This window comes from Panicum virgatum, chromosome 1N, assembly GCF_016808335.1.
Source record: "Panicum virgatum strain AP13 chromosome 1N, P.virgatum_v5, whole genome shotgun sequence".
Lineage (NCBI taxonomy): Eukaryota > Viridiplantae > Streptophyta > Magnoliopsida > Poales > Poaceae > Panicum > Panicum virgatum.
The window spans coordinates 12577971-12603623 of NC_053145.1; the positions used below are offsets into that span (position 1 = coordinate 12577971).

The 25653-nt window shown below is 46.2% G+C and overlaps 2 protein-coding genes across 7 annotated transcripts; one reads left to right on the forward strand and one right to left on the reverse strand.

The window, feature by feature from the left end:
- The first annotated feature begins 2469 nt into the window (after nt 1-2469).
- On the forward strand, nt 2470-16787 carry LOC120655193 (probable LRR receptor-like serine/threonine-protein kinase At1g53430). 6 transcript variants are annotated; one of them, XM_039932937.1, is made up of 24 exons: nt 2470-2892; nt 4367-4535; nt 4651-4722; nt 4799-4867; nt 4953-5024; nt 5126-5197; nt 5673-5744; nt 5822-5893; nt 6001-6072; nt 6184-6255; nt 6338-6409; nt 7042-7113; nt 7253-7330; nt 7490-7549; nt 7630-7668; nt 7766-7815; nt 7901-8271; nt 8703-8898; nt 9038-9172; nt 13855-14009; nt 14561-14771; nt 14901-15135; nt 15439-15589; nt 15800-16787. In XM_039932937.1, the coding sequence occupies exons 1-24, from the start codon at nt 2778-2780 to the stop codon at nt 16217-16219; spliced, it is 3102 nt and encodes a 1033-aa protein (XP_039788871.1). In that variant the 5' UTR covers nt 2470-2777; the 3' UTR covers nt 16220-16787. The 6 variants fall into 6 exon arrangements, with proteins under 6 accessions (XP_039788871.1, XP_039788872.1, XP_039788873.1 ...); XM_039932938.1 differs by having other exon boundaries at nt 2472-2892; nt 9041-9172; XM_039932939.1 differs by having other exon boundaries at nt 2522-2892; nt 14910-15135; nt 15800-16773.
- A 453-nt stretch (nt 16788-17240) lies between these two features.
- On the reverse strand, nt 17241-20121 carry LOC120655194 (aquaporin NIP1-1). Its single transcript, XM_039932943.1, has 4 exons — nt 19874-20121; nt 19027-19449; nt 18840-18901; nt 17241-17899 (listed from the first exon to the last, which is right to left on the reverse strand). The coding sequence occupies exons 1-4, from the start codon at nt 20003-20005 to the stop codon at nt 17677-17679; spliced, it is 840 nt and encodes a 279-aa protein (XP_039788877.1). The 5' UTR covers nt 20006-20121; the 3' UTR covers nt 17241-17676.
- Between the last annotated feature and the right edge of the window lie 5532 nt (nt 20122-25653).

Here is a 25653-nt window from a genome sequence, read left to right on the forward strand (position 1 = left end):
AACCCGATCCGCTGCCATCCCTAGCTGAGACCTGCTGGCACAAGTCATCCCGCCCGCGATGGTAAATAGAGTAATGGCGGTGAAGGGTGAACTAGTAAGGTCAATCTCAGTGGGAGTGTTATAGGAGTGTTATGGATATTAAATTTGCTAACATGTACTAATAGTGTGAGGAGAGATGAGTGTCATGAAATGTGAGACGAGTGTCATCACTATGACACTCCACTGGCACAGTTCTTAAGTTTCCAGTCTTGGTAACTGTGTCGATGACACTTCCACTGAGACTGGACTAAATACTAAGGGCATGTACAATAGTGTAGACGGCTACTGTCTATTTGTGTCTACAACACCGTATATAAATAATTAAAAAGACAACTTGTATAATGATGTGTCTATTAGTCCGTCTGTAAGCTATTTAATTCATATATTGGCAAATAAAACATGGTGATCAGATGTGGTGGTCATCTTTGTACGCCATATTGTTACTTGATTGAAAGAATACATAGCGTATGGCTTATTGGACACAATACAGAAAACTAGAAGGATTATATGTAACATCTTATTTTATTTCATACCATCTTGCAAATGAGCTGAAGGGCAGCGCGACATCAACGAGCGAGCGACGGGTTCGGCGACCAGCTGATGAAGGGCAGCGCGACGTCAACGAGCGAGCGAGCGGCTGGAGCGCGGAGCGATGGCGACCTGCCAGCCGGAGAGCGATGTGGTGGCTGCGGTGTGGCATGGGGCGGGACACAGGTAGAATTTCTCACTCAATCCAAAAGAGGCCGTCGCTTCAATCGGTACCTTGTACAACCAGCGTCGATGCCGTCGCTCAAACTTGGAGCACGAGCCGTGGCCGTCCTCTGGCGAGGCGACGGCATGGCATGGTTCATCATTTAAGCACCTTTGGTAAACGTGATTAACCACATATAGACAGCTCATTAAATGGCGTTGTACATGCCCTAAGACTAACCGCACCCCAAGTCTCCACGCAGGCGATATATGATGGATCAAATCAACTAGTACAGCAGATAGATAAGAGTCCTCCACAAAATGGGGAAAAAAACATCGCTATCTACGTATATGAAACATGTTTAGAGGTTATGCAAATTGATGACATGATGTTGATGGCACTAGATTCATCGTGAGCATATACTTTAGTACGTCGTAAAACATGCAACTCTTTTAGTTTGAGCTAATAATATACATATCCCGAAGATATTGTATCTAGCCACCAAGTATGATCCTCAAGACCGTACCGCTACGATTTCCTAACAAACTTACGGTTGCCGCAAATCAAACGGTGAGTCTTAGGAAGCATGCAAAGGTTTGGAAGCTCTACTTATCTCCAGTGCAGATCCTGTTTTTGAGGTTCAGGGTGCACTAGTTAATTTGACCTGTAATTGATAAGGAAAAGAGATCTAATAAGTAATTGATAATGAACGTATCAGTTGGATTTCCGAAGAGTTAGAAGGAAAACACATTGGCCAAGGAGGAGTACCAAGACTACCGGCTAAGAAGTCGATTTGTAGATGACGAATAGTGCTAAAATAAAACTTGTAAATAAACACATCTAGCCTATTAAACTCAACTTATCGTCACTATCAGGAGGATAGAACGTAACCAATAACCAAAAAATGTTGACGGCCAGGGCTACAAATTAAATAAAATAATTTGTCAATGAATCTAATTATGACAGAGCTTACTCTTACCTCGAATTCGTATCCGTGATCGGCTAGAACAACCGATTGAAACTCTAAGTTACCTTTACCATGTTTCTTTTCATAGAAAAACAAACCTAACCGATATGCTTGAACCTAATATCACAGTACAATGATGGGAACTAACCGAGACAACTTGTGACAGTGAAATGAGATTAAACAAACCACCTTATAAGATTAACTACAAAGAAAAACAAGATTCAAGTAACTTAAAGATATGACAAGAATCAAAAGATGCTATCGGCTATTAAAAAGCTGCAAGAAAAGATTAAATAGGAGCGCATAGATCTATGATGTCATGAAATAAATTGTGAAATATATTAAGAACAAGCAAGAGATCGGACGATGCAGCCTCACGAGTACTTAAAAAGAAATCGATAGCTGGTGAACTCGATTAAAACTAACAAGAGATGGAAGTGATGGCCTTGTTTTATTTAAAAGAAATCGGATAAGTTGGTAGATAAACTACACGAAACTACAACGATAATAAGACGATTGCTTACATTCCGTTTCACCGGTTGATGCAGAGGCCATCATCATTTTTGCTTGGCTTATCTACAAAATCGCAGCCAGATAAAAAAAAAAGTTTGCATAGTGCTTACATATTGTGCTACAAAAATAAAAGGAGGGGAGACAATTACATCCACACTAACACGAGGTTCGTCTGATGTAAGACAGAGGGCGTTTAACATGCTTGCACACTAGGAGTACTTCAGTTAATTAAGCACAGGGGCATGGCAGCACCAGCACACGGGCGCAGGGAGGTTGGTTTAAGTCCGCTCACCGGCGGTGACCATAGACTTCCGCGCAGCAGCGAAAGATATCCGAGGTCAAATCCCGAGGCGGCCGGCGGCTGGTGTGCCACTGCCGGCCACGAGCAAAACCAGCAGCCGCCTGGCCCAGCCGAGCTGAGAGGAACGAGAGGTTCACGCGCACGCGCACACACAGGCCGGACAGGCCTCGCCTGCCAACTCCCTCGGCGCATCGCGCGAACTCGCTCTAGGCTTCCGGTGAGGAGGACAGCCCTGCCGGTGAGGAGGAAAAGGGAGGAGGGGAGGGATGGCCCGCGGCGGCGGCGGCTTCCGTCTCCTCGTCCTGCTCCTCCTGGGCCTCGCCTGCAGCAATGGCGGGCGCTGCTCGGGGGCGCGGGCGACGCTGCTGCCGGAGCAAGAAGGTGAGGCACCACCCATCAGTACACGCCCTGAGATTTTCCCCCTCCAAGCCTTCAGTTTCTTTCCAGAGCTCTGCTCTTGTTCTCGGATCTACCATTGTTGCACTTTTTTTTTCGTCCGGTGAAAACTCCGAGATTATGTCGATTGAGCTACGCATACCTCGAATCGTACTCCTGGAATAACGCGTGATTTTTTCAGCATTTTTTCATAAAAAAGATCGATTCTGCAATTTCTGTTTTGATGAATGCTTGTTTCTTAACCAAGGGTGCCGGCAGGGATATGTGATATATCGGATTCGAATTTTTTTTTAAGAGACTAGCAGTAGGGCATGCAACACCACATACTTGCTGATAAAGATGATCAGATAAGAACAAACACTAATTCTCCATTTTTTTTTGCACTTCACAAAAGCGCTTGAAGCTTGTGCGCAACTTGGCTTAGCTTATTCCATATTGCGTTGGTTTGGTGCCGTCACGCCTCTCTCTTCTCACTGGCCGGACTTGAACTCCATCAACTTTCTGCTACGCTTGCACTTGAACTTGCGCCACCAAATTGTTTCCTTTTTTTTTGTTATACAAAGTCTCGGTAAATTGTTGCGCAGACATGGTCTGAGCACCAAGAAAAAAAGGAACTTTTCGCGTGATCCTTCTTGCAAATAGTAAGTTCCTACTGCCTCTGATCTGGCACTGAAAAACTACAGTGTTCAGTGATTAGACTAGTCTCTACCACGAACAGGGTGCTGATGCAAATTGTCATCGTTATTTATTGGGGTCGTTAGCGCAAAACACTAGCTCTAATTCACTGCGCATGTCGTCACGTGGGAGGGAGCGATCGTCAAGATTAGGCCAGTTCCCCACTTGCCGAGCGCGCCAACTAAACAAACCCTATCAGGGGAGAAAATTCTCGCCTTTGCTGTCTGACTGCGGTCGGCGTCTTCGCCTTCAATGGTCCAACCTTGCGCGCCGTGGGGCATGACGAAGGCTGCTGGCAGCTGGCGAGCGGCCGACTTGGTCTGGTCCAATGGGTGGGTGCCCGCCAAGTGTTTGACAAAATGGCTGAGTCGCTTGCTGGGCGCTTGCGTTGGCGCGCAGAGCTGGCAAGATGCGTTGGTGTCGGTAATGCACTGCTCAAGTGATGACCGTGAGCACTCTTGCCTGTAGCATGCTGCTCAACTTAGCCTTATTTTAGGTTGGCCGTGACAACTGTTTCGCAGTGCTTCCACTGCCTGCAAATGTTGGACCATGGCAACTGACTGAAGGTAATTACTGAAGGTTGTGGGATGTTCAGGTGGTGTGCCCTGCCCTGTATCATCTTCATGCAGGGATGATTCATGTTTCCCTTGTTACTCTGGCACCATTTTTTTAAATTCTTTTGCTTCCCAGGGAGCAGAATGAAATACTTTTTTTTTGTTAATAATCCAACATTTTGTACATACTAACTACTTGGCTGAAATTCGGGTTGTCTTTGCTTTTCCAGTTGAAGCACTCAAAGGTATAGCGACCAAGCTTAACAAGACTGATTGGGATTTCAGTGTGGATCCATGTAGCGCGTCAGGAAATTGGGCCAACTCCACAGGATTTCTTATCAGTAATGTGACATGTGATTGTTCATTCAAGAACAATACAGAGTGTCATATTGTCAGATTGTAAGAGATGCCCCATTATTCTGCTATTTTCTTTACTCTGAAACGGTGCTCACCAAGAATCCTTGAGTATAGTTCCATTGCCTTTCATTTTAAGTTGAATGTTGTCGAATTATAGGGAGCTTATGCGGCAGAATCTTAGTGGAGTTCTACCGGATGAAGTCGTCAACCTTACTTATCTGCGATATCTGTAAGTTCATCAAGCTACCTGAGATTCAGCATATTCACTGTGAATCAGGACAACATATAGTTTGCATTCCTTGCAGCGACTTGTCACGCAACTTCATTCAAGGACCCATTCCAGCATCATGGGGTGACCTACCTGTTTACAATCTGTATGCCTTGCACTGCCACCATCATTTTGTCAGACGTATGCATGTCAGTGCGTGTCCTTTATTCAGCATTCTGGTGAATATACAGGTCTCTCCAGGGAAATCGTATATGTGGCACATTACCTAAGGAACTTGGACGCATGCCCATGTTGAAATCTATGTGAGTTGTATCTCTGCTCCTGTTGCAAGTACCTGCAACTTGGGGGTAAAACTGAAAGATGAGAAGAGCTAACTACAGTAACCTTTAACCATTTTCCGCAGACAGTTCGAAGGCAATCAGATTGAGGGTCCTATTCCACCAGAGCTGGGTAACATCAGCACTTTGCAGAGATTGTATACCCTTGTTCTCAACCATCATCTTGTACCAAATCATTTATTTTAATCCCTTGCTAGATCTTCATCGAAGGATTTTTTTTATCGTTGTTGTTTATCTGTGGTGACTTAAGCCAAGGTACCTTGAATTGAATTAACAGTTCTTTTAAAATATTAAGAAAATCTGCAGCAACTTTGGATCTTGGCATGACATGGATTTTGTAATGTAACCAACCACATGTTAGTAGCATCAATGCATCATTTATATGTAAATGTTGTGCTATAGTTTTTTCGTCAGTTAGCATAAACAAACTGTAAGGACGTGCATAAGTAAAATGTTTAAGTTATCCTCTTTTATTTTTCTCTTCCATTAACGCGCTGATAAATTATATGGATCCCAAACGTCATGAGTGCATCTTCAAATGAAATTTATTATTTCTTTGGCACTAATTATCTTGCAAAGTTTCTGGAATCATTTCTCATTTTTCTCTTACAGTTTCATTTCTGCAAATAACATCACAGGAGAGTTGCCCTCAACCTTTTCCAGGCTGGCAAATATGACAGATTTGTATGTCCCATTCATATTTACTGTGTAAAGTTCTTGCTTCATCAAAATGTTCTAACTTTCTATTTGAACAATTGTAGCCGTATTGATGGGAACAGTATCTCAGGGAAAATACCTAGCTTTATAAAGAACTGGCAGAGCGTCAACAGAATGTTAGTACACTCTGATATCAAACATCTTATGACCTTCAGTTGAAGTGAATCAGAAAGACCTTCATTTACTCAGATTTCCATATTAACCTTGTCTCTTCATTTTCCAGCGATATGCAGGGTACATCGATGAGTGGACCTATTCCTCCAGAAATTTCCTTGTTGAAGAACTTGACAGAACTGTATGAGACCTTTCACATGCTGCATTATGGTTTTATCGCATTTTTTTTATCTTGTATTGGAGTTTGGTACTTAAAGAGGACTGTGATTGACCAAAGGTAATGCATCATCAGGAGGGTGACTGATTTGAGTGGACCAAGCATGAAATTTCCTCCCTTACAAAATGCACTGCACCTTACGGAAGTGTGAGTTCATGTTTCTATGATTTTAACCAGGCCATCCTGTAATCCTTTCCACTATAAATACTGAATTTCCTTTATGTTCCAGGGTCCTACGAAATTGCTCCATATATGGTGAAATACCTTATTACCTTGGACAGATGCTGTACCTGAAAGTCTTGTAAGTAATATGCTTTGACTAGTCATTTTAAGAGTACAGTTTCTCTTCGATTAATTTTTCCGTTTGCAATGTCCAATCATCAATTGGGCTATAATAGAAAAGAAAAGAAAAAGATATATGGAGTGCATGTACTAATTCTAGGGATGGCTAGTACTCCGTAGTGCTTATCCAAACCCATTGTCTATTATTCCGTAGACATTTTTTTTCTGCGAATGTAACTTGATCATCAGTGCCAAAGGATGCTAGCCCAGTTGGTTAGTCACTCCGGCGGCACCCCTCAGGTCCTGAGTTCGACTCCCTGTGGGAGCGAATTTCAGGCTGAGGGTAAAAAAAATCCCCTCGCTGGCCCCGTGTGCCAAAGCACTGGTTGTGAGACGACCCAGGTCGGCCTGAGGACCCTTACATGGCCCAGGCAGGTAGTTCCCAGGGGTTACGTCTCCCAGTGTCAGGGCGGGCCAGGGTTCGGGGATTTTCTCGGTCGGGGAAGCCGAGGCTTCTTCTTAAGCTAATACCGGTGGGGCGGTCTTTCCCCACCCGGCCGAGTTTTTTAACTTGATCATCAGTAAGCCTTTGACGCACATGATCACAGAAATCCCTGATCACATAATTACTACGAACTATATTAATTTCAGGGATATAAGCTTCAACAAGTTGACTGGTCAAGTTCCAGTAAATTTTGGAGGAATGGTGGCACTACAATATTTGTGAGATATGCGTTCAGTGAGATTATTGTTTTAAGTTCCCAAATTTTTCTTGATGCACAAATAGCTTTCTATCAAGAGTTATCTTTCACCTGTAATTGTATTAATGGAACCTCATTTATTTTTTTTATAAAAAACTTAGGTACCTGACTGAGAATATGCTGACTGGAGATTTTCCTTCATGGATGTTGAAAAACAAAGCAAGCAATAAAGTAAACATGTGCGTATTCTCCAACTTAGTACTTCTGTATGGACTGACTATTTTCATTCATACATTTCTGTACAGACCAATTAATAACTTCTTAAAGAATGAAATCATTCAAAATTTTGTTTCATCCTGTCAATTTCTTGTTCCATGACAACGGTTAATGCTCTGCAGGGATATATCATATAATAACTTCACAGGTAACCCTCCATCTGAGTGTCAGCAAGTGAACCTGTAAGTAAATTTCAAAGATCTCACCTACAATTAACTTAGTTTTTCATGGTATTCACATGCCTTGCATGTTGTAATTGCAGAAATATGGTGTCAACCTTTTCATCTTCAAATGACAATTCGTAAGATCGTACAAAAATAGTTCAAGACAATATTTTCTACTATTAAGAGTCCATGAAAGAAAATAGCTATAATTGACAATTATTTTGCTTTTGCAAGGTTGCAACCATGTTTAAGAAAGAGACTTCCTTGCACAACCAGACCACATCGTAAGTTTATTTACATACAACAGAGTTACTAACAATCAGTATTTTGAGAACTGAGTGCTGAATATTTTCATTCAAATATACTCAGATTCCTCTCTGTTCATCAACTGTGGAGGCAAAAGTGTTTCGGTCAATGGGAATACCTATGAGGATGATTCATCCCAAATAGGAACATCAACTTTTGTTTTATCTGATGATAAGAAATGGGCATATAGTAGCACTGGTGATTTTGTGGGTAATGAGAATGGTGATTACATTGCTAGAAACGCATCGAAACTGACCCTAGCTTATCCCGAGCTATATACTGAAGCTCGTCTCTCACCTCTGTCACTGAAATACTATGGCCTTTGCATGGAGAATGGTGAATATACGGTGGAGCTTCATTTTGCTGAGATTGTATTCACAGATGATCATACTTATTCCAGCAACGGCAAGCGTGTTTTCGATGTCTTCATCCAGGTAAAGTGTCTCTTCCTTTTGCGGTTTCCAACCTATCACAATTAGGCTGGCATCTTGGTTTTCATTGTACCACTTTTCTAGTTTGTCACACTTGCCTCTGGTCTGTTAAATCTTGCAAATACAAGCACTTTGTCAATGACTGGCGATTATAATCTGAAACAGTTTCTGTATTACAAACCTACTGATAAAGTTATGATGTTGTGAACATCAGAAGTTGGATATGAGATTACAAGTAGCATGTCAAAGTTTTTATTAGTTTGAGCAGCTTAATTTTTGTTGGCTTAACTTATTGCTGTAACAGCTACTCCTGAACTGTTTATATCCCTGCCTGACTTTACAACCTTCTAATGAATTTATTTGATCCTACTTGACAAGTTTGCAGAGTAAAAATTCTAATGCATTGTTACCTGAACTTTGTGATAACTTTTCAGGGTTCTAAAGTTCTGGAGGATTTCAACATCGAAGATGAGGCTGGCAGCCCGCATCGTGAGATCAATAGAATTTTTACCACCAACATTACAGACAACACGCTGGAAATTCACTTCTACTGGGGAGGCAAAGGCACCACAGCAATACCTTATCGCGGCGTGTACGGTCCGCTGATCTCAGCCATATCAGTGACGCAGAGTGAGTACTTCACACCACCATGTTTATTGGCACTTCTTGAGCTCAATTTGTGAAAAATAAAACGAAGAAGGAAAAAACGGTTGTTCAGAACCATATCTTCTTATATGGTTGGGAATTTGCTAACTTGGTGTCGGTACAGCAGGCAGGAACCACCATGGACTCTCTATTGGAGTGGTGATTGCCATTGTGATTGGCGCGGCAGCTTTTGCCATCATACTTCTGCTGATAGCTTTCTACTTCAAAGTCTTCTCAAGGAAAAATGCAAAAGGAAACGGTAAGTTCGTCTCTTATTCTAAGCCACCGTCATTCACATCCTATGTCATGCTTCCTACCTTTGTATTAATTTTGTTATTTCTGTAGTATAGTGACTGTGTTTACTTTTACCTTTTCTCAAATTGGCTTGAGCAGCCGAAACCAGGAATATAGCAGCCTAGAGTTTGTTTGTTTTTTTTGGACCGGATAGCCTCGTTGATTCTACACGAATACACGACCTTTGTACGAGTTTATCATTTTTTCTGTTATATCATGCAATTTTTGTGTATGTCATCTTTTCTATCGGACAAGGATTTCTTTGCATGTTTTACCCCACCTTCCATTGCACTTGGTAATGTTACCCCAAATTCGCTTTTGGCTCGGGAAGTAAAATCTCTAACCCCTTGATCCATGGATCGTTGCCACTGGTAAGAATCCGATCGCAGCTTTCTTCCTATCCAAGGGCCGCCACCATCGTAGAGATGCCCTCGCCACCCTCTCTACTTCCAATCCTGATCTGTTTTCGTGTCGGAAAAATGTTTTTTATGCACACAAATCATACATTCATACCAAAAAATACTGTTGGCTCTTCACTGGGTAATGATTGAAGATCACATTGTCTTTTTGTCTTGCAGTTTTAATATTAGTGCTTTGTGTTTGTTGAGCTCCTGCTTTGTGGTATGACTGTCGGTACCCTGCAACTGGGGTACCCACTCCTACTGTGCCAAGACTCGCGTAGTTATCCGTAACTACGCCCTAAGGAGCTGAGCAGCCGGACCCCTGGGGTCCGACTCCATCTCACCGGACCAACGGTCCCGGACCCGCTTCCCGCTCGGGGACAGGTCCGGTGTCACCACGTGTCTTAGAGGTGAAAATGCTCTGCACCTGTGACCGTGGACCCGGACCCCCGCAGGTGGGTCCGGGACCTCCACGTGCCTATCCGGATCCCGTGAGCTCTCGGCTCAGCTAGCAGCTCGGGAGGGGTCCGGAGCCTCCACGTGTCACGCAGACGCGGGCGCAGGCGCAAGCCTTCCGCTGGAAGCTCCCTCACCCACCCGCATTAAGTGCGAGTGGTTGAAGCGGGCTCTGCTGCCTCTAGGCACGGGGCAGCTTTTGTCAGTCCACACTGCGGCTCGTCTGTTACCGAGGCACGCAGCAGTGTCTCAGCGCCGCGCGCGTGGGCGACGAGTCATGATGACCAGCTATTAACTGAAGCAACAGTGCACGCTGCTACAGTGGACTGAGTCAGTAGTTCGGCGCTTCATCATGACCTCGACGCGCGACTGCAAAGACTAGACTCTACTCTGACAGGACAGCTCAAGACCATCCCTGGTCAGAAGCTACGCACGGAAGCCGACGACAAGATCTCCGGATCTGAGGCATTGAAGGCCAAAATGTAGTTTATAATACATCGCCGGGTCCATATGTCGGGGCCCCGCTCAGTGTACGTGCTCCCCTTGGACATATAAAAGGGAGAGCACGCCCGCTAGAACACAGGCTCTCCATACAGACTCAAGCTCTCGCACCTCCTCACTCTCGTGGGAAGGCAATACAACACACAGTGGACGTAGGGTATTACGCTCCGGCGGCCCGAACCACTCTAAATCCTGCTGTGTTTCTTGTGTTCTTGAGGGAGATCGATCTAAGACTAGCTACCCCCTGAGTACACACCCTCTGGGCTAGGGCGGGTGCCTTCCGCCACTCGGCCGTGGTTTGCAACACCACGACATTTGGCGCGCCAGGTAGGGGGGCTTTAGCTAGTTTTAGCTCATCTCTTGCCCATCTCCATGGCTCGGGTGGTTGAGCACTCCCACCACCACGACGACGTGGAGATGACGGAGGGTGTGGCGTCATCCGCGCCACACGCCTCTCGCCTTCCTGCGCCAGGGGCAACCGTGCCCGTGGAGCAGCCACCGTCGGCAGCGGCGCGCGCTGCACGTCGGCAAGAGTCAGGGCGCCCGTCAAGGGCCCCCTCACAAGCTGCGAGCGGCGGAGCGACAAATCCCAGCTCGCAGCATACCTCACTCATGAGAGGAAGCCCGCTCCGGCGGAAAGCCGACTCCGGTCGCACCAAGCCCGCTCCGGCGGAAAGCCGACTCCGGTCGCACCAAGCCCGCTCCGGCGGAAAGCCGACTCCGGTCGCACCAAGCCCGCTCCGGCGGAAAGCCCACTCCGGTCGCACTAAGCCGACTCTGGTGGCTCTCTCCGGCGGAAAGCCGACTCCGGTCGCACCCCCGACTCTACATCTCTGTAAGTCCTACCCTTAGAGGCCCAGCAGGGAATAAAACATTTTCCTTTGTAACTAGGTAGTACTTCCGTGTGGTCCAGTCCGGTGAGCCTCCCCCGTGGAGGGGTCCGGACCTCTGCGAACCAGGTTCAGGGAAGCGTACTCACCCTCCGGGGAGGTCCGGAGCCGTGTAGCCGCTTAGCCTGGTTCCGTACCCTAAGCCTGCATGCTCTACCTCCCTAGGGCGAGTACCGTAGTACCTAAGACTGGGGGCCCGGAGGTCCGGACAGCTCCGGCCTCATAAACCCGTGTTCTGGCTTACATCGCACATCTCATGTACATCTAGTTATAAAGGAAAAGTTTATTCTCAGTTCGCCTCTAAGGATGTTACATTCCAATTTTAATTTACGCATTCTGTTGCGCTAACCCCCACGTGGCTTCTTACTCTTGTGCGGTGATTGTGGTCCGAATTGAGTTGGCTAGTTAGTGACTTAGCTCGAGACCCCTCATGGAAGAGAGGGGTTCGGACCCCTGGGAACCTGCAGGTTCAGGGAAGCGCACTCATTCTCCGGGGAGGTCCGGAGCCGTGTAGCCGCTTAGCCTGGTTCCGTACCCTAAGCCTGCACGCACCACCTCCTGTGAATGAGTGCCGTAGTACCTAGGACTGGGAACCTGGAGGTCCGGACTTTCTCTTAACCTAAAGGCCGGCCCCTTGAGCTCCGTTCACTGAACCTAGCTGTCTATGTCAAAGGATTACAGCCAACAGGATTTGGGACCCGTGGGCACGCTACTAAGCATCTACCTTGAGTCATGTGCAGGTCCAAATGTGATGATGCAGCAGGTGACCCAAAGGATGGACGATGCAGGACAAGACCCTTGCGGCGCGCACCGCTGAGCGCCAGAAGCAGCCAAGTTGCTCACAGTAGTGGCCCCACCTGCGGGTTCGTCGCCTCTCCCGAGGCAGGCCCGGGGGCCTCTGTCGGTACCCTGCAACTGGGGTACCCACTCCTACTGTGCCAAGACTCGCGTAGTTATCCGTAACTACGCCCTAAGGAGCTGAGCAGCCGGACCCCTGGGGTCCGACTCCATCTCACCGGACCAACGGTCCCGGACCCGCTTCCCGCTCGGGGACAGGTCCGGTGTCACCACGTGTCTTAGAGGTGAAAATGCTCTGCACCTGTGACCGTGGACCCGGACCCCCGCAGGTGGGTCCGGGACCTCCACGTGCCTATCCGGATCCCGTGAGCTCTCGGCTCAGCTAGCAGCTCGGGAGGGGTCCGGAGCCTCCACGTGTCACGCAGACGCGGGCGCAGGCGCAAGCCTTCCGCTGGAAGCTCCCTCACCCACCCGCATTAAGTGCGAGTGGTTGAAGCGGGCTCTGCTGCCTCTAGGCACGGGGCAGCTTTTGTCAGTCCACACTGCGGCTCGTCTGTTACCGAGGCACGCAGCAGTGTCTCAGCGCCGCGCGCGTGGGCGACGAGTCATGATGACCAGCTATTAACTGAAGCAACAGTGCACGCTGCTACAGTGGACTGAGTCAGTAGTTCGGCGCTTCATCATGACCTCGACGCGCGACTGCAAAGACTAGACTCTACTCTGACAGGACAGCTCAAGACCATCCCTGGTCAGAAGCTACGCACGGAAGCCGACGACAAGATCTCCGGATCTGAGGCATTGAAGGCCAAAATGTAGTTTATAATACATCGCCGGGTCCATATGTCGGGGCCCCGCTCAGTGTACGTGCTCCCCTTGGACATATAAAAGGGAGAGCACGCCCGCTAGAACACATGCTCTCCATACAGACTCAAGCTCTCGCACCTCCTCACTCTCGTGGGAAGGCAATACAACACACAGTGGACGTAGGGTATTACGCTCCGGCGGCCCGAACCACTCTAAATCCTGCTGTGTTTCTTGTGTTCTTGAGGGAGATCGATCTAAGACTAGCTACCCCCTGAGTACACACCCTCTGGGCTAGGGCGGGTGCCTTCCGCCACCCGGCCGTGGTTTGCAACACCACGACAATGAGTATTTCCCGTGCACTGAGTCCAATATTCCCTCTTATTTTGCATTTAGAACATTTATGATGTTCCTAACACGGTTGGATGTTCAATGTAATCTGGTTGTTTCCTGTTTGATTGTACCACGATGTATTTCTTTCTAAACAAAGGACAGTCTTCTCTTGTTGTTGTGAGGTAGGGAAGACTTCACATTTACATGGTGGACTATGCTCCTTGTTCAACTTGTTTGACGGCTGTTTGCCTATCTTAATTTTAAGCTCGTCAGGCTCATAAAACTTAGTTATGGCTGAAAATAACTTGTTTCATGTTTCTAATGTACTTTTTATGTGCTATGTGCAATGATTTAGCAAATTTAAGTTTGGCAAAATTAATATTCTTTTCTTCAGGTATTTAAAATTTTAAACCACTTCTGTATTTATGCCATCAGCATTTATATTGTACTGCCATATGTCATCACAGGTAAACATTCCTTTTACCAAGGAAGGAAAACTAATACTTCAGAGCTTCAAACAAGGGCACAGTATTTCTTTAGCCTGAAAGAGATTGAATCTGCAACAAAACATTTTGACCCCGCAAATAAAATAGGAGAGGGTGGCTTTGGACCTGTTTACAAGGTAAAAGCTATGAATTTTAATATAACCTCCCTTCTGGTGTTATGGAAAAAATAGTGTACTTTGTTACCTTGTCCACTTTCACATAAACTGCATGATTTTTCCACAGCAGGGATCACACCCAAATTTCATTACTTCTGAAGCAATGGAATAAACTGCATGATAATATATATCTCTTTTTAGTCGCTGAGTACTACAACATATCGCAAAGTACTAATCCTTTTTCCTGATCATGTGTCGTGTTGGTAGTTTTTGTGAAATTAGAAAACCAAAGCAATGCCTTTTTTCATGACTTTAGATGCTAACCTTTTTTTTGTTCCAAAGAAAGGATGGTCTGAACTGTTTTCAAGGTAACCAACTCAACACAACATACTCATGGGGTTAAGATGACAATGAACATATATGGAAATAATCATCAAGAGAGACAAGCTCATTCATAGCTGTGAAACAAGGATTTTGATTTAGCACGTTTTGTTTCCTATTCTTTGGTGAACATCTATGCAATTGTTCAGAGTTGTCTGGAAATAAATCGTACACTAATCTCTTGTCTTCAGGGTACACTGCCAGATGGTACTATAGTAGCAGTAAAAAAGCTGTCTTCAAAGTCAAGCCAAGGAAATCGTGAGTTTTTAAACGAGATTGGAATAATATCGGCTCTAAGGCATCCAAACCTTGTGAGGCTCTTTGGTTGTTGTATTGATGGGGACCAGCTTCTGCTGATATATGAATTCTTGGAAAATAACAGTGTTGGTCGTGCACTTTTTGGTAAGCCATTATAAATCCTGGTAATGTTTGTAAAGTTGCACTTCTTGATCTGGAATGAATTTATCTTACAGTAGTAAAACACTAATAGCTAGTAAGTGCATGCTGTTCTAATAATAAGACATTTGTTAGGTCGTGCAGAGCATCAGTTGAAATTAGATTGGACAACAAGGTACAACATCTGCCTTGGAACTGCGAAAGGCCTGGCCTATCTCCACGAAGAATCTACATTAAAAATCGTCCACAGAGATATTAAACCATCAAATATTCTTCTTGATGAAAAGCTGCAGCCAAAAATATCGGATTTTGGCTTGGCTAAACTGAATGATGACTGTGGCCGCGTGAGCACTCGGATTGCTGGAACTGTGTAAGTTGATTCTCTAGTGCTTTGTTCTTTAATTTTCTAGTGCGATAAAATTGCTTAACCTTTTTGAAAAGATCTCTCTGGTTGCTGGAGTAATTATTTCTCTGTTTATAATACTCTATCCATCCACAGATATAAGGGATCCTGACTTTGTTCTAGTTCTAACTATCTTAAGTTTGACCCATTTTATAGAGACAAGTATTAAAACCTACCATATGAAAGAAGTAAACTATGAAATTATATTTCATAATGGATCTAATGGTGCATATCTGATGATACTTTTGGTGGTTCTTGTTGTTGTGTCAGTGGTTATATGGCACCTGAATATGCCACAAGAGGATGCTTGACACGCAAAGCGGATGTCTACAGCTATGGAGTGGTGGCACTAGAGATTGTTAGTGGCATGAGCAATATAAATAGCATGTCTAATGAAGAATATCTGCATCTTCTTGATTGGGTATGACATTGTTCTGCTGTTTTTTCTCATCTTTTAGGACTCAATTTCACAGTTAACACGTCAAAGTTTACTTTAATCTTACTTGACAAAGTTATTTAGTACTCTATCTTCTATTAAGCTGCTGTTAAACTTGCACAGCTTTTGTTCACAATTCGGCTGATTGTGTGTTCAAGTAGTTGCTTTAATAAACTTTGTTTTCATCAACCTCAGGCCGAAAGGTTGAATCAGCAAGGGAAGCTGCTAGAATTGGTGGACCAGCGTCTCGGTTCTGACTACTCGCAAGAGCAGGCACTGAGGCTGCTGAACATAGCTCTCCTTTGTACAAAAACGTCACCGACTCAGCGGCCAAGAATGTCTTCAGTGGTGAAGATGCTTTGCGGTCAGATCCCCATCGAAGTTGTACCTGATAACGACAATCTAAGTGAGGACTTGCGATTCGACATTGCCCGATCCCAGTGCTCCATGAATGATAGCAAAACAGATTGGTCCCAGATGCCATCCAAATGCTCCATGAATGACAGCAAAACAGATTGGTCCCAGATGCCATCAAGTGATCCTTCGATCTTGCGCCACACCAGCAAGGACAGTGGCTACCTCCCATCTTCGAGCTCCTCCTCTCTGAAGCTGTGAGCTCATTGCCATGAGTTGCTAGGCAGCAAGGCTCATGGTGTCGGCAATTTTTTTTAGCCCAATGCAGCCATTGCAAAGAGCAAACATTCGATCTGATGCTTCCAGCAAGTATATGATTCTTCCTACAAGTGGTCCAAAGGATCTGACTTGAGTTCCGCCAAAACCGAGTACTAGAACTTGATGGTATAGTGATCTGAAGACACGTAATGTGTTATGCAAGCCCTTCACAAAGAAAAATGTATTGAGCATACTGATAGATATCGTGTGAATGTGTGGTCGCCACCAGGCATCCAGGCAGGAGCTCGAGTGGAGTATGCATCTGTGCGCCCTAGGTCACCTTTCATACCCAGCAAATGGATTGTACAAATTAACTAACCCGGATGCGCTAATCTGGTTGCAAGAACAATGTTGTTTTCCTACATATTGACTAATAAGGATCTACCATACACCTGATGCTCCAACTTGTAACTTGTATAGGGACAGATCATGTTGTGCTTGTGCCCTCTCTATAATGTATAATCTTGTTGCTTTGGCCGCATGACGGCGCGAATGATTAACTGATGAATTATGTCGTCGTTCTCTTTGCAGAATTCCCTCACAGTTTTGCGCTGAAAAGAGGCACCGAAGGCCTCCACCTGTGCAATGCAATGCTAGAGAACACAGGTGTGCCATTTTGCTACTGTTTGCAGAGAAGAGGGGGTAGCATAAACTTGAACTAAATCCTAAGGTTTCCAAGAGCGATCATCTTGAGAAGATGACCTCGGATCCGTTGATTGACAAACACAGGGAACAGGTTCAGTTATCCATTGATTGGCAAACACAACATAGTGACACCAAAGAGAACAGGTTCAGCTATGACTAGAGCGAGTGGATTCGTTTCAGTGGCCATGTTTTTGGCAGCCTTGCACAAAGACAAGATCAGAGGCAGACAGAGTAGCAGTTTGGTTCCGAGAAACAACCTCCTTCTCTTGGAAAGAACCAGAACACGTTTGGAACTGCAGAATTCAAGGTCCAAGAAGAGTAAGGTAAGCATGGGGATGATAACATGTCTTGAGTCTGACCAACACTGATTAATTCGAGTTATCGAAACAGGCGTACATGGACACTGCCACATCCATCACCATCTGATTATCCAACCCTTCATCCCCCATGTCCTCCACACACACAGTCACACACATATACTCCCTCCGTTTCAAAATACAGGTCATTTTGATTTTTTTAGATTCATATATTTTGCTATGTACCTAGACATATGTTATATCTAGATGCATAATAAACACTATGAATCAAAAAAAGCCAAAACGACCTACATTTTGGAACGGATGAAGTATATAGTAGTATATATACTCTCACAGGTGAATAGGTGCTAGATTACTGAAATGCCCCCAGGCCGCCCCACGTAAGGATGATGGCCTGCCACATCAGCTCTGACTGGTGGGCTCGCGGTTGATTAGCGATCAGACGGCGGAGTTCATCCTGCTCATGCTCCGGAGGAAGGAGGTGCTCTTGGTGAGCTCGCGGAGGGGCTTGTTGGTGAAGCGGATCAGGTTGTAGGCCCAGGCCCCCGCCACGGCCCCCGCCACCGGGCCCACCAGGTAAACCCAGATGGAGCGGTACTGCCCGCTCACCAGCGCCGGGCCCACGCTCCGAGCAGGGTTCATCGACGCGCCGGACACGGGCCTGCCACACAGCATGCAACACATTTATTTGTCAGCTTTTTCCTTCTTAGGTGTGTTTAGTTGCGAAAATTTTTGGATTTTGATACTGAAGCACGTTTCGTTGTTATTTGACAAATAATATCTAATTATAAACTAATTAGTTTTAAAATATTCAGCTCGTGGTGACCAATTAGACTGTGTAATTAGTTATTTTTTTCAACTATATTTAATACTCTATGTATGTGTCCGAAGATTCAATGTGACAGATAGTGTGAGAAATTTTTGAGAACTAAACGGGGCCCTTGTTTTCTTTTGTTTTCTCCCTCTTGAGCAGGCAGTCAAGCATGAAAAAAAGTACAAGATTATGTGAAACAATTAATCTTTTTTTTCTCAAAATTCAAAGTATAACTTAGCGCACCAAAATTACTAATAATGAACAAAAGAAAGTCTAGGGTACGCTATACTTTTTCACACAGGTCAGGGTGGGTTGGGCGGTCAGTGTTCACAAGAGAAGAGAGGAGAAGAGAGGTGCCCAGACATTACACATAGGAGTACAATTGTACTAGTTCTAGTGGTAGTGGTATTAAGTTCACATTAATGGCTGTGCACTGGTCACCACCAACCACACTCAAAGCTGCTCCTGCTCGTACGCCATGACTCGTCTCACATGACGGTCTTTATGGCCTCCATAAAACCCTGCTACCGACAGCGACACCCACAACTATCTTTGTTTTATTTTTCATTTTTTGACTTGGCAAAAACACACACTACTCTTGTTACTGCGCGGTGATAGTTTTTTGGGTGCGGTGTGAAAAGTTAAAAAGTTTGGGACTTTAAAAAGTATTGCTTGTGACAACTGACAACCCTAGCTAGCTGGTGTCACTCTAGGTTCATGCGAAATCCCTATTGTTTATTTACTGTAATTAACTCATACTAGTAAATATTTGGAGCTGAGTATTTACCCGGCAATGAGCACGTTGAGCAGGATGGTTGCGCCCACGGCCAGCCCTGCCAGCTCCCCGATCTGCATGCACAACCACAGGTCGGTTATTAGTTACTGAATTATCAACTGTTTCATGAGTTATTAATTCGTTTTTGGAACAAATTCATGCCGAATGAAATGAAAAAGAAGAAAAGAAATCATCTTACGGCTCTGTTGTCGGTGGCGACGCCGGAGATGACGAACATGAGGTAGAAGGTGGTGATGATCTCGATGACGAGCGACTGCACGTCGGAGCCGGTCGGGAGCGTCCCCGGGAAGTGCTCGTGGCGGCCGCCGAACATGAGGCGCAGCGTGCCGGCGGCGAGCGTGGAGCCCAGCATCTGCGCCAGCACGTACGCCGGCAGCTGCCGCCACGGGAAGCGGCCGCAGGTGGCGAACGCCAGGGTGACGGCGGGGTTGAGGTGCGCGCCGGAGATGTGGCCGACGGCGTACACCATCACCATCACCGCCAGCCCCCACACGATGGCCACCCCCGGGAACGTGATGGCGCCGTTCTTGCTCGCGTTGATGGTCACCGCGCCGCACCCCGCGAACATGAGGAAGTAGGTGCCAAAGATCTCTGCGATGATCTGCGGCCAAAAATCGGTTCTTTTTTAAGACAAGATAATAATCTTTCTGTGTCTTTCTTTTTTTTCCCGATCGAAGGAACTAATTAAATCTTCGTGTTTATTTCATGCAGAACTAACTAACTAACTACTGTGTTCATCTTTGTGTTCATGACATTTAATTTGTGACTAGGTTTTATTTTGTCATGATGCTAGATGCAGACAGGGCAGGGACTATTGGTTGCGGGGATGCTATGCTAGTGCTAGCTTGGCAAGGATGTGCCAGTTTTGCACGTCATGCACACACACACACTCTGGCCTACTGCATGTAGCGGCCCTGGATCAGCGGGCACTTAGTTGGCATGCTAGGAAAGGTCGGATCTACAAGAACACAAAACCCGCCCTGGTAAATCTGAACATGATAATGCAGGGCGGCACGGTGCCTCACCTTCTGAACGAAGGGAATGGAGATGGCGGCGGCGCAGCCCCGGTCGCCGGCGAACTCGTCCTTCCTCCCCTCCTCCATGGCCCTCTGGTCGCGAGCTCCGTTCGTCTGGGAGTTGTCGCCGCCTCCGGCCATCTCCCTCCTCGGGTGGTACGCTGGGATGGGCGCAGGAGGACAGGGCCGGGAGTGAACAGATGAGAGAGGAGGATGAGGAGGACGAAGAGGAGAGCAGCGGGCGATGGGGTTGGCCGATGACCCGGCCGCCTATTTATTGGCGCCAAGCTCCCTCCTCTCCTCGTCGTCGCTATCGCTTTCCATACCGTTTGGATTGACTCGGCCTCCTGGTTGGTGGGGGCGCCTTCTTTTTCTTTTTTACTGGGGGGGGGGGGGGGGGCGTAGTTAGTTCTGATTATCCAGAGATTACCGCGCTGAGTTACTAATGTTTTGCGATCCAAAGGTTGAAATGGCGAACTGGATGCGGACAATTCTAACTACTGTGCCTATTAGAGGGGAAAGGAAAAAAATAGAGCTTATCAGAAGTAGTCCTGCTTTCTCGGTAAATCTTATCACAACACAACGACCGCTAGCTTTCAAAATATTGATTTGGTAATATTAAGAACAAATGCGTACGATTCCCTTGAAACATTTCTTCATTCATATCATAAGTTTCTCGGATTTATTTATGATGTAAAGATACTAGTTAATTCTTTTTAGAAAAAAAAGAAATACATTTTACTATCCTCACCAACCTACTGTGTCCCCTTTACTCCAAACAAAATTTAAACTCAGATTTACTCCCTCACTCTTTTAGATGGTCCGATTTACCTTCTAATAAGATTTTTTTTCAAACATGCATAGTATTTCTTACCAAGAGTAGCACATTAGCACTCCAATACGATTTCAGATCATCTGTTACTGGCAGCAACGATCTAGGAGTAGTATAGATGAAGCATGCATCTAAGCACAGTACTAGTACTGGTAAACTGCCAACTGGACCCCAGAAACACACAGGGCCCGGGCGTACGGGAAGATCGGATGCCTCTCTCCCATGTTTACCCAAGCACGCATTCCTTCGGCGATTAAGGGGGTGTTTAGTTGGTGAAAAAGCTTGGATTTAGCTATTATAGTATATTTTATTGTTATTTGATAATTAATATCTAATTATGAATTAATTAGTATCATTAGATTCATCTAGGAGAAATCAGTTAGACAATGTAATTAGTTATTTTTTTAACTGCATTTAATGCTATATGCATGTGTCTAATAATTCGATATGACGGATACTGCGCAAATTTTTTTGGAAACTAAAAGCAGCATCAATTGGTAATCGGAACAGTTGAGACAGCTAGAAAAAGGCGAGACCGTACTACGGCTGGGAGAGCTGGAGGAGTACTCCATGCAGCAGCATGCATGATCCAATCAGGCCCGTTTAGTTTCTAATTTTTTTTATCTGTCACATCGAATTTTTAGATACATATATATTAAATATAATTTAAAAAATAACTAATTACACAGTCTGATTGATTCCCACGAAATGAATTTAACAATGTTAATTATTTTATAATTAGATATTAATTATTAAATAACAACAAAACGTGCTATAGTACCCAAACTCAAACTTTTTCACCAACTAAACACACCCTCAATCACACAAACCGTTGTCGCTAATAACTTAAGGTTGCAATAATAAAAGCTGTCGACGGCCGGCTCTTCAATTTTCAGCGTCGCTTGCGCGAGGAGAGAGGTGAGCTGATGAGCAGCAGCGACGCTTTATGGCGCACCAACATACACGAGTGGCCGGGTTTAATTGTGGTTCGGACGGGGACTAGTTTCAAGATTGGGCAAATCTGGTGCTGTAGAATCTTTGATAGTTTTTACTGTTGGATAACTACTCAATAAAACATTATCAATAAAATGTGCCATAAGATTCATATGCTATCTATGATTTCAACATCATAGCAGGAAGTACACGCAAGTCATAAAACCCTAACTGAGGTTGCCCCGCGTCGCCCATAGGGGCGAATAGAGAGGAAAAACGCGGCCCCCGACACCAGCCTCCCACACCTCCTTCTTATCCTTGCCGCCGCTGGAGCACCTCGTCTGAAATCCGTCCAAGTATCAGGACGACGGCGGCGGGAAGTTCCCATCTCAACGCAGTCCCCTGAGCTCCCCCCTCCCTCCCTCCTCAAACGGCCCTCCTCGCCGCCGGCTGGCAAAGACCATTACGGGCCAGGGCTCGCCAGATTCGGCAACCCATTTGTAGGACACGGTGACCCTCCGATCGAATCGGCAGAAGCTGTGCCCAGTTGCTCTTCCCCTTCCCCTCCCTCCCGGTGGTGCTGCCGGTGATGGGGCGGCGGCCGCTGGCGGATTTGGGCCGCCTGTGCCTGGATCCGGTGACACCTCACCTAAATCTGGTGCTCCCTTGCCTGCGGGCTTCTCTCGCGATCCGCTCGGGTGGGGTGGGGCAGACAGCCCGCTGTCGCCCAATGGCGGAGGGCTTAGGCTTCGCCCACCATCGCCTCCCAACGCTGCTTGCTCTGTCTGGACATGTGTAAGGGTCACCGGGGTGTCCGACCCTAGAGGGGAGGGGGTGAATAGGGTCGCTAATCGCTTTTTAACCTAGGGCTCAAACCACTTGCATAAGATAAACCTAACACGTCCTACGCATGCTAGTTATGACTAAGGTTTATCTATGCTACTCTCTACTTACCCCTAAAAAAGACTTGCAACCTAGCTAATCCTAATCAAACTAACTAGGAAAGTAAAGGTATGCAAGGTAGAGTAGGTGCGGAAACGTAATGCGGTAAGTAAAGAGGTAAGTGCAAGAGGGATGCAAACTCCCGAGTAGACACGGTCATGTAACTTGGTTCGGCATAAACGCCTACGTCCACGGGACACCGAGGCTCTTCCGATCACCGTCTTGCACTACGCCACCAATGGCGATGCCGGCAAGCAAAGGCAAGTGCCCACAAGACACCGAGTCTCGTGCACCGCCACCGTCTCTCTCGGTCACCCGGCCGAAATCCACTACGGAGCTTCTCCACCAAGGAGGGGGCCTCCTCTTCCCCCGCACAAAGTGTCGTTGCCACTCCACACCAAGTCGGAGGGTCACACGACGAATCACAAGGATTGCTTGCCGCAGCAAGACTTCTCTCAAGGGAGCTCTCGCAAGAACTAATCCCTATTACAAGCACTAAGCACTCTCACAAGTGTGCTTAAGCCTATATGATGTACAATGAAGCTCTATGGTGGTTGGAGATGATCTTTAGCTCTTGTATACTTCCTTGAACTCCAGCACTTATCAAATGGCCCGGCCTTGGGGGTATATATAGACAGTACAAGCAAATATAGCCGTTGGAGAAAAGCTGCCCGAAATGTGCTTAACGCCGGTTAATCCGACATACCCCAAAAGCCATCATCGGTTCAACCGGTGTATGTAAACTGCTACTTGAAAAACTAGCCGTTATCAATCAACCGGTGTATCGCCGGTTTAACCGATGTAATCAGCCGGTGTATGTAATATTAGCGTCGGTTTAACCGGTGAGTGTAACTTCTTCACGTTCCTCCAAAAACCACCTCTCTGGACAACTGAACCGATGCAATTGACCGATGCATCGTCGGTTCAACCGGTGTAGGCATTTTCCTCGGTCTTCATCTGCCAATGAACCGACGTATACAATTTCCGTAGCGTCGGTTCATCCGGTGTAAAACCCTAGCCCGCAGACCTTCTCTGTGATTGCACCGGTGAGTTCATTTTGCCCTACATCGGTTTAACCGATGATAGCAAAATGCCTCAATTCTTGTCCCTTGGACCGAAGAGCGGAACCCCCGTAGGGGTGGCCCTTCGGGCCTTGCTACGCCTCTCTTCTCTTTGTCATCACTTGAACCTAAAAGCCTGAGAATAGTCATCTTAATAATCATATTAGTCCAAGTGTTGTGTGTGTCATCAATCGCCAAAATATTATATTGAAATATGGCATGAGAGGCCATTTTCGCTACAACATGCACTCCGTCTTCCTACTGCTTCTTCGTCGGCTCGGCGGGCTATGCTTCCACCCTGTCGACGAGGCCCTGCTGTTGCCTTGCATCACCCCACGGCGGTCCATGGGCGTGCCATGGCATTCTTGCCGAAGCGCGTATGGAGAAATCCAAGTCTAGACTCAGGCTGGCCGGCAAAGGTGACGCTCCTTGCGCCACTTTCCTCGTTGGAGGCTTTGCCGATGGACCACCCTGGCTGCAAGTTCGTGTTGGTGGTACATGAAACTGTTTTGACGAATCTTATCCGGCATTATGCTGGTGTCGACATTGGTGACATCTCTTGATGCCACTATCTTCCTGGAGATGTTGAAATCTCCTCACACCTATGAGCTAGCGGAGATTTGTGGGAAGAATTTGGCAAGCAACAGACAATGTGGACATCAAGTTTTTAAGCAGATGAGAAATGTGATTGATTGATCTTGTGTGAATTGCAAGATTGAAGTGAGAATAAAGAAGAAGATTGGAGCTTAGTATTCTAGTTTTCTTTCTTTGTTTTACAGCTTTCTTGTATTTGTGAAATCCCTCATTCGAGATTTAGAGTCTATAAGAACTCTTGTACCTCTTTTGGCCGTAGTCATTCACATATGAATGATCAACGCTGGAACTTTTTCCATAATCTAAAAAAATTTCAACATCATAAAAAATGTGCCAACTGTTTAACCACATGCAAATCGTATGTAAGGCAACTACTACATACTAGGCATGCCCTCATGCGATCGATACAAATTGGTCTCGGTGGGATTTCATTCCTCTTTCAAAGGTTTCATTAGTTTGATGGAACTCTACTCTTTCTTCCCATAAATCTTATGTCTTGTTACCGATTTTATCCATGTGGTATGTCATTTCATTAGGTTGAAAACGCTCAGAAATTTACCATAGAAAAAGTTTGCAGTCCCTTTTATGCTACGGGTCAATCAATTTATTCCTTCTAATAATTAATTAACGTGCACAGGAGCAACCTGCGACGGATGCGACCGTCCCAAGATGAACGAGCTAGCTAGGATGCATGCGCGGCCTACGTGGATTGCATGGAAGACGATAATGGAGTACTAGTAGACACCGAAATTAACACAAAATGATCATCTAGTCACCTTTTTTTTAAAAAAAAATATTGTTTGTTAGCTTCTCCATTCTACTGACCCTTGCTGAAGCGTCACCGATCGAGCAAGGGGTCGCGGATCGAAGGGCCAGGCAAAACTTGGTGAAGTGCCAGGATCATCAGAATAACTACCATAGCTAAAAAGAAGATCAGGCACAGTAACCATCGCTCTCTGCAGCTGCCTAGTAATAATGTGCTACGTACTGAAAGTTGGGCTCTAGAGTGGCACGTTGCACAGCTATCTGCTCAGCCGCTCGTCCAGATCCAACCATCAGAGGGAGCTCTCGCCCAACAACCCCGTGAAGCGGAAGCGAGGAGCAGCTCAGGTTTCGGCGTCTCGCTGCCGTGGCCGTGGCCCGTGGCGCCTTGGTTGCCGGTGCACTGTAGAACGACAACCACGACGGTGCGGCCGTCGACGGTCTCAAAGTCTCAACGCCGGCAGGCAGCCGCTCACGTCTAACTGCTGGTCCCCACGCGCGCTTCAATGCCCGTGGCCGCCGGGGCTGCCATTGAATGCGCCGGGGGTGGCCGGAAGGCGGAAGCGGGACGGGATGGGTGAATGGGTCTTTGGCTTCTTGGGCCTGGCTGCCGCTGGGATGGCCATTGATGAAGCGCGCATGCATGACAGGGGCGCAGAGCTAGC